The sequence below is a fragment of the Cenococcum geophilum genome (genome assembly GCF_001692895.1).
Source record: "Cenococcum geophilum 1.58 unplaced genomic scaffold K441scaffold_34, whole genome shotgun sequence".
Lineage (NCBI taxonomy): Eukaryota > Fungi > Ascomycota > Dothideomycetes > Gloniales > Gloniaceae > Cenococcum > Cenococcum geophilum.
The window spans coordinates 1390613-1399324 of NW_027137592.1; the positions used below are offsets into that span (position 1 = coordinate 1390613).

The following is an 8712-nucleotide window of genomic DNA, read 5'->3' on the forward strand; positions in this document are numbered from 1 at the left end:
ACAGGGAAGCCTGGTGACTCGACTGGATTACGGAGCTAGGTAGCGAGTAATGTAGTCCGAATTGTCCGAATGTTTCGAGTTAGAAAAATAGTAGTATTACCACACGCCGAAGACGTTTTTCCGCGTCGGTCAGGGGAGCATCGAGAATAGTGATGGAAATCATGTTTGGCAGCTAGAAGTGCTTATAAATATTGTCCCGGAAAGCGACTGACTGACTGAATCTAAGCCGGTAAGGACTGTATTCATATATGCATGTTCCCAATTAGGCAGCCACCTGATAACTTATTCTGGTGCGTCCAGTTCATCCACGTAAGAACCATGTCTTCGACGTAGCGAGATTGCCTTGCCAACAAATAGAAGGGTGGAAACCGTACCGGAAAACCAAAATTTATCCATTCTGCTCGCTTTGTTGCTTGTAGGAGTCCCGCTCTTTCTCAGCCACTGCTGCAAGGTCTGGATCATCCGAGCCACTTCGATGATGCTTGGACTTCTGGTCTGGAGAGCGCTTAATTAGGCGATGACCATCGCCATAACATAAAACGCCCTTATCAAGGCACCTCTGGCAGAGGTCGAAGTCGCCGTCGTCGCAAATGTTGCAGTGGTAGTAAGCATCCGAACTTAGGATGGTTACATCGCAATTGTCGCAATATAAGCGACTAGAAGGACTAACGGGCAGCTTTGACGGGACGTTCATACCTTCGTTGTAGGCGGGTATACCAAGATCCTCGCAATGCTCATACAGTACCTGCACTACCGCTTTATGCTCACGCCCAGCTGCTAGATGCAGCGGCGTTTCGCCATGGATTGTGTTCGCTGCGATGTCAGCCCCGTTCTCGAGCAGGAGCCGGACCAACACTGCATGACCACGCACTGCTGCCGCATGAAGTGCTGATAATCCATAAGCGTCTCTCGCTGCGACATCCGCTCTGCCCTTCAATAACAGCTGCGCCACGGTTTCGTGCCCGTGCCCAGACGCCCAATGTAGTGCAGTCCCCCGGTGAGCGTCCATTGCCATAGTGTCTGCACAATTCTCGAGTAGCAGTCGTACTACCGCTTCGTGCCCTTGTCCAGCTGCTCCGTGCAACGCTGTCCATTCGCTTGCATCTTTCGCCTCAACGTTCGCCCCATTGTTAAGGAGCTGCTGCACCATTGTTGCATGCCCATGCCGAGCTGCTACGTGCAGCGCCGTCCCTCCACGATTATCTTTTGCCGCAATGTCCGCTCCCATCTCCAACAGAACCATCACAACCACTTCGTGTCCACGTCCAGCTGCTTCATGCAGTGCCGTCGCACCACGATCATCTTTTGCTGCAATGTCGGCGCCTTTTTCAAGTAGTAACTTCACTACTGCTTTGTGCCCATGTTCGGCCGCTCTATGCAACGCCGTCCTTCCACGTGCAGTTGCCGCCGTGATTTCTGCCCCTCGGTTGGATAATATTTCCACTACCGTCTCGTGTCCACCTGCCGCCGCAAGGTCTAGGGCAGTATTTCCCTTCTCATTTCGTTGATTCCAATCAAGATGTTCACCACTGCCTAGTTCATTCATAATCGAAACCAACCCAAAAGAACACGCTAGAAATAGTGGTGTCGGTGGAGAGCTAAGCGTCGCATTTATCGAGTCTTTCAAAGGATCATCCCACCGCAAAGACTGAGATAGCTCTCGTGCGGCTGACATCCACTTTATGAATAAAGGGCTTGTGTCCCGACCTTCAAAGAGGAATGGCCGTAATTTCTGCCAAAGGGCCCCTGGCCCAACCCCCGCAAATTGCTCGCGTTCAACAATCCGATAGTGCATCGGCCAGTAAAGGGTTGTGTACGGTCGAAAAATGTTAGTCTGTTGGACGGTTGACTCCACTGATGGTGTCGCTGTTGGACAACGTGTGAGGATATCAAGACACCTTTCCAAGGCGAGCTTGTGCGTCTCGAGCAGACCATAGCCTTCTCGTTTTTCGAGATATTCCCGCACGGATAGATGCGCAAAACGAAAAACTTCCAGTTCTGAATCAGGGACCACCATGTTACAACACGCATCCAGCAAGTCATCGATTGCTGGAACTAAGTATTTCCCTTCGGAGTCGAGAGACACAGCGGCATAGAGCTCTTGAATCTTGAGAGGCCGTTGCGCGCATATTAGCCATTTCATAACCCTCTCTGCCACCGTTCGACTTGTCTCTCCCGCGTTAGAGATCGTCTGATACGTGATGTCATAGGATTCCACTAGGGACTCTGGCAGTCGTCCTAACTCCGCTATAACATCCCCTTCGTATTTTATCCGGCGTGAGTCGCAGAGGTTTTGAATTTGCAGGCTAACCCATCGAAACCTCAAAGGTGTCAGCATCCAATTGAGGGAGATCACTTAACGCTTCACAACGTACATCCCTTGTGCTCCGCTAGTCAAGGCCTCAATGATTTTGTCCTCCAACTGTTTGGATACGTTGCCTTTTATTAATCTCCTCTCTTCAATGGCTTGAGCTACTTTGGTGCGGACAAACTTCTCAATGTCGACTTTGTTATCTCTCTCCTCAATTCGAACACCCGGCCATTTGCCGAGATGACAAGCAATGTCGCCATCACTCCGACTGGAAATGAGCACCTTAACAAGGCTAGATGACTCTTGGATAATCGAATCCAAGGCTATTATTAGATCGGGTCGCCGAGCTGGGTCACATTCGTCAAGAGCATCTATGACGATGATCGCAGGATTATTTTCCAGAAGAAGAGGAACAAGTTCCACCGTCTCTGAAAGACTCAATTTCTCCGGTGCCCGTCCCTTTGCTTCTTTTTTCTTCTTTTTATACGCTTCGACAACAGCTTCTCTCATCGATGGATCCACTCCTGAGAATGATAACTGTTCAAGGATACATCTTAGAATTTCATCTGGGTTCGCTCGCTCGGGTTCGGCAGCATTGCGTGTGCAGTAAAAATAAGAGATGGGCGCAGCCTGCTTGTTTTCGAAATTTTCGGAATAGAGATGTTCAATCACCGAGGACCTGAAGACAATCAGAATGGAGCGAGAAGGAAAAAAAGAGAAAAAGAGAGAGGGAGAGAGGAGTATATAGAGAAAAACTTACACAAGAATGCTCTTGCCCGAGCCAGCTATGAATGATGTTACTTGTGTCAGCTTTGTTTTAGGGGCAGAGCTTACGGATCCCGTGCAACCATATCAAGGATGAGACACTAGATTTCCTCCATTGGACGAACTTCTCGTTCTTAAAGAGCCAACGGCCTGACCCAGGCAGACAATCTTTCAATCTAGCTCTATGATGATTCATATAGGGCACATTGGAGATCCATTGAAGGATTTTCTCGCGTTCCGAGTCTTGTTTTTATCACTTTGTTTTCTTCTCAAAGAGCAGATATCAACATACCTTCCAGAGAGTCGTGAAGATCTGAGAGTTGGATTGCCATCCGGGTAATGGGTTTCCCTAAGTCCTCCAGAATTGAGCCCAGCTTTTCGCGGGTTTCTGCTTAACAGTTAACTGGCCAAAGAGCTAGAATTGGCACGTTTCTGGCTCTCCTTACCCTCTTCCATTGCACCCATGCCACATTGAATACTCTGGAGAGTATGCTTCATTTGCTCACCACCTGTTCTTACTGGTTCGCTGTTGTTCGACTGACTAACATTAGGTGAAACCTACCTTCTGCTTCCACAAGACGCATACAAGCATCGACATCGGTCTGTGCATTTGAAATATGGCGAAGATACATTTCTACGCCGGTTTCTGAAGTTTGAATTAGGCTGAATGCCATGCGCCCTTAGAATAAGTTAGCAGTGAGGAGTTAGGAGAGGGAGAATGGAACACTACTGGCTGTGCTTCTATCATAGAAACGCCTTGCCTTTAGGATATACTGCAGTATTGCAGTATATAATTTGATGATAGCTTGCGTAAGTTGGTGCATAGCCGCCGTGAGTCCTTGTAAGTAGAGGGCTTCAATAATCGCACTGCGAGTGATCAAGTTGGAGACAAATTCCACCCCTTCAGCCATCGCACCAAATGTCTGCACGTCATTGACTGACACCTGAAGCAAAAGCCGAACACCAGCCCATGGCAGTGACATGTGAGTAGGGTCAGACTGTGTTGCCAAGTCCCCGACCTGCTTGAACGTATTCACCCACGTGGCTATTTTCTCAAATATATCACGGAGTATGATAACGTCTCCGTTGGGTTTGGTGTATTTCCAACGCCTCTGCATACAATTGCGTTTCTTAGTTTCAACAACAGCTAGCACGTCCTTCAGTATGGTCAATCGATCCGCAGTGGTAAAATCGAATTGTAGCGCGTCTTCGTCAGCCAGGGTCTGAAATGCTTTCTCCCATAGATCTCTGCTGTTCCTATAATACGACGCTAAATCAGTCATACATCTAGGTGGAGGGACGCGAATAAAGCATCTTACTGAACGGCCATCTCTTGATCTACGGAACTGTGATGCACAACAATCGATTTGGTGATGGAAGTCCCTGCAACATCTGGAGTAGGATACGAAGACATTTGTAACGCTATCAGCGGTATGAGAGGACTTTGGGCTAAAGTGAGAAGGCAGCTCCCGGTAAGTGTGATGAATTCGAAGAACATTTGAGACAGAGGGCTGGTGGCAGTCGGGTACCGGTTAGGGTGCCAAGGAGTGGCGCTGCAGTGGCGCTGACTAAAACTGCGGGTGACAATTCCAATCGCGGTTTAGAGAGCGGGGAACGGAACTAACGTATCTATCACCAAGTGGCCGTCACCTACCAAAAATTAGAAAATTCGTACTTTAATATCTTAACAACCACTCAATAATAAATTTTAAAAATTTAGATTTAGGCTTTTATATATACTTTATAGCTTCTATTAAAGTTGCATAGTAAATAGTTTAGTAGTTTTTAAGATATAGTAATTTGGCCTTAATTTGGCCCCTAAATTCTAATACTTTAAAAACCACTCAATTATTTACTATATAACTTTACTAGAAGCTATAGAGTATATATAAAAGCCTAAATCTAAATTTTTAAAATTTATAGTTAAGTGGTTGTTAAGATATTAAAGTACGAATTTTCTAATTTTTAGTAGGTTTTTATAGGCCACTATATAGTAATGGCCACTACTTAGTAATAGATTACGTTACAGTATAAGAAGGACTTATATACGGGTTTCCCCCCCCCTAGGTCGACGCTATTATTCCCAGCCCCTAATTGTAACGAAGCCTTGTAGTAGGAACTATGGTGAACTTGTTAATGGGCTAGGTATATAGGTATTATAATAAGTCAACAACGTAATAACAACTGGTGGAGTAGTTGCCTAATAGATTAACTCCAATTATATTCTAAGAATTACTATAAGGAAGGAACTATCTAGGTAGGGACTGAGGGTCCTTAAATACACAACGGTACTCTTATAAAATCCTTCTTGTACATAAGGTACGTGTTATACGTATTATATATAGACGTACACTACGTATACTGCGTATACCGCGTATAATATTATATAACCTCGGTTACTATTCCTTGTTATATAGTTTTACCGGTTCCATCCTAGACTATACTTATATTAACTAACTAGCTTCTTCCAACTCTTCTTCTAGTAGTTATAACATTATACTTAAAGCGTCCGTAATACTATCTCCCTCCTCTTTATCTTCGTTCTTAAAGATACCTAGCATCTCCAAGTCATTTACTAGAGGTGTAATATCCGTTTAATTAACTTAGTTAATATTATTACTTATTATACCTAAAGCATCCTCTTCTTTATAAGCGTAATGTTGTGCCCGCACTATTGCTGCTATATTATTGCTTAGTAAAATTATACTATCTCTATATTCTTGTTGTGCGAAGGCGGGGTTAGTATATATTGCGATAGTAAGTCCTTTATCTTAACAACCCTTGTCTTATTTAAAGTGCACTAAAGCAAACGTCCGATTATCCTATAATGTTCGCTTTATTTCTAACGCTAAGTATACGCGTCCTATTACTCTTAATAATCTTTAAGTTCCCTAAGTAATTTATTATAGGGTTTCGTGTTTAATCTACTACTATAAAGCTTAAGTCTAAGTTGGCTGTAGCGCGCGCCAAACTCTATTGTTCTGCTAAGGAGATAGCTTAGGCCCTTAAGGCTTAGCGTTACTCCTTTAAGTTTTAGTAAGTTACATTCGCTTAATTAACCCGTCTTAAGAAAGTTCGTAAAAAGGTTTATTTTAAGAAGTAGAAACTTATAGAATAAGGTTTATAGGAGCTTAGTAATAAAAAAACGGATTCTCTTCTAATAGAGAAAGAAATAACTCCGAGTAGTTTAGCAATCGTTCCTCCTAGGTCCCCCTTAGGTAGTTCTTTTTTTAGTAACTCCTCTCTACCTAACCTATTTTCCTCTAATACTCCTATACCTTTCCTATAGCGTTTTTTAGGTTTTCTAGTAGTTTCTAGGTAGTCTTATTATAGCCTATCCACTTTACTTTGTACTATATTTTATTGTTAACGTCCTTATAACTAACGATCTTTAAAACTTACTATTTATCTTCTTTTTGTCCTCTATACATGTCTACTTCGTAAACTAGTGGCTTAACATTCCTATATACTAGCTCTAGCATTACGATGTGCTATATAGGGTAGATTTTTATCTTAGCTAGTAGGTCTAACTTAAATGTAACTAATGAAATTCTTTACGTAATTTTGAAAGGTCCTAGTCTAACATAGTCTAATTTCTTACTTAGTCGTCGACTCTTGAAATTTTTGTATAGTAGCTACACTTTATTCCCCTCCTTAAGATCTAGTCCCTTAGATCTCTTAGCGTTATAATACCTTTTTATTCTTTGCTATACCACCTTAGCTGTTTCCGTAAGGTTTATATAAAGATTTATTAAATTCTCTATTCTTTACTTAGCTATGCTACTTGTCTTCTTTACTTAACGTAGCGATAATAAGGTCCTTAGCTTATACCCATAATTCGCCTTAAATAGTAACGTACCTATTCCTTCTTGTGGTGTTATATTGTATATAAACTATATAACTAGTAATAGTAATACCCAATTATTCTATATATAATTAATATAATGTCTTAGATACTGCTTTAGTATCTAATTTAATCTTTCTATTTAACCGTCTGTCTGTAGATAATATACGGTAGAAGTTACTGCTTAAACTCCTTGCTCCGCTAAGAATACCTCCTAAAATGCTGCTATAAATCTTAGATCTCTATCCAATATAATTTTACTTAGTGCTCTATATCTTATAAATACTTCTTTAATATAGATTCTAGTAATATCTTCCGCTAATATTTCTTCTAAATATGCTATAAAGTATCCCTACTTTATAAGCTTNTCNANTATTACTAAGATNNNNTTATAATCNTANCCGGTAATAGGATCTCTTAACTTTAGTAACTTAATAATAAAGTCCTATAATATAACCTCCTATAGTCTTTCTAGTATTTTAATAGGTTATAGCCCTCTATATAGCTTATACCTTATTAGTTTATTTCTTTAGTAATCTAGATATTCCTTTATAACTTATCTTACTAGTCCCTAGATTCTATTAATAATATACTCCTCTTAAAGTCTTAACACTAAGCCTATAGCTCCGTTATGTCCTTAAGTTAGTTCTTTATAAAATAACTTAACAAACTTCTTTATAATAGATCTCGGCACGTATATTGCTTCTCAATTTTCGTACTGCTCTAAGTCTAGATCCTCTGCCTATACTTCTTAGATCTTTTGCGCCTATACACTCTCTAATGTCTTATAGGTCTGTTCTTCTATTATTGCTATAATTTTTAGATAGTTATATCTAATTAATCTATCTATATCTCTTCGCAATGAAGCCCCTAATAGCTTTTTATTATTTTACAGTTTAGCCTTTCTACTTAGAGCGTCTGCTCGTGCATTGTCTGTACCCTTAGTATACTAAATCTCAAAATAGTATTCTATAAACATCTCTACCTATCTAACTTATCTCCAATTGAGTTCTTTTGTTATTAGGAACCCCGTTAGGTTCTTATAATCTATCTTAACTATAAATAGTTTCTTAGTGCCTTATAAGAATGCTCTCTATTCCTAAAGTGCTATAACTATTCCTAATAACTCCTTATTATAGATGTTATAGTTTAGTTCCGGTGGTATTATCTTCCAACTATAATATGCTACTAGGTGCTATCCATCCTTATACTTCTATAGAAAGCACGCTCCTAGTGCAAAGTCTAATGCATCTATCTTAACCACTATCTCTAGCTTTGGTTAGTAGATTTTAAGGATTAGGTCTTAAGTAAACAACTCCTTAACCTCTTTAAACAACTTTCTTTGCTCTTATCCCTATACCCAAGGTTCTTCTTTCTTTATTAACCTTATAAATAGCTTAATATTCTTTAACCATTGAGCTATAAACCTCCTGCAGTAATTGCAAAACCCTAAGAATAACCTTAACTACGTTATATTCTCTAGTTCTTGCCAATTCAATATAGCCTCGATCTTTTTTAAATCTATACTAAGTTGGCCTAGTTTAATAATAAATCCAACGAAGTCTGTCTTCCTAGTAAAGAACTCGTATTTCTTAATTGCTACTAGCATCTATTCTTTATATAGTCTCTTTAAGACCCATTTAACATATTCTCCGTGCTCTTCCTTACTTATTAAGTAGATAATAATATTATTAAAATATACTATAATAAATTCATCTAAGTGTTCTCTTAATACATTGTTAATACGCTTCTAAAATGTCACTAGTACGTTTATAAGCCTAAATTGCATAAC

General features: G+C 40.6%; 3 protein-coding genes across 3 annotated transcripts; all 3 read right to left on the reverse strand.

Moving 5' to 3' along the window:
• Positions 1–733: 733 nt before the first annotated feature.
• K441DRAFT_461512 (ankyrin repeat protein) lies at positions 734–964 on the reverse strand (the record flags this gene model as incomplete). Its single annotated transcript, XM_067641780.1, has 1 exon — positions 734–964. A coding segment is annotated over one exon (231 nt), but the record flags the coding sequence as incomplete, so codon positions are not given.
• Positions 965–1144: 180 nt separating this feature from the next.
• On the reverse strand, positions 1145–1360 carry K441DRAFT_468527 (ankyrin; the record flags this gene model as incomplete). The annotated part of the gene is made up of 1 exon (XM_067641840.1): positions 1145–1360. A coding segment is annotated over one exon (216 nt), but the record flags the coding sequence as incomplete, so codon positions are not given.
• Positions 1361–1849: 489 nt separating this feature from the next.
• K441DRAFT_615385 (uncharacterized protein) lies at positions 1850–4553 on the reverse strand (the record flags this gene model as incomplete). Its single annotated transcript, XM_067645714.1, has 9 exons — positions 4396–4553; positions 3807–4333; positions 3639–3755; positions 3523–3585; positions 3369–3464; positions 3146–3319; positions 3072–3096; positions 2376–2990; positions 1850–2321 (listed from the first exon to the last, which is right to left on the reverse strand). Coding segments are annotated over exons 1-9 (2184 nt in total), but the record flags the coding sequence as incomplete, so codon positions are not given.
• Between the last annotated feature and the right edge of the window lie 4159 nt (positions 4554–8712).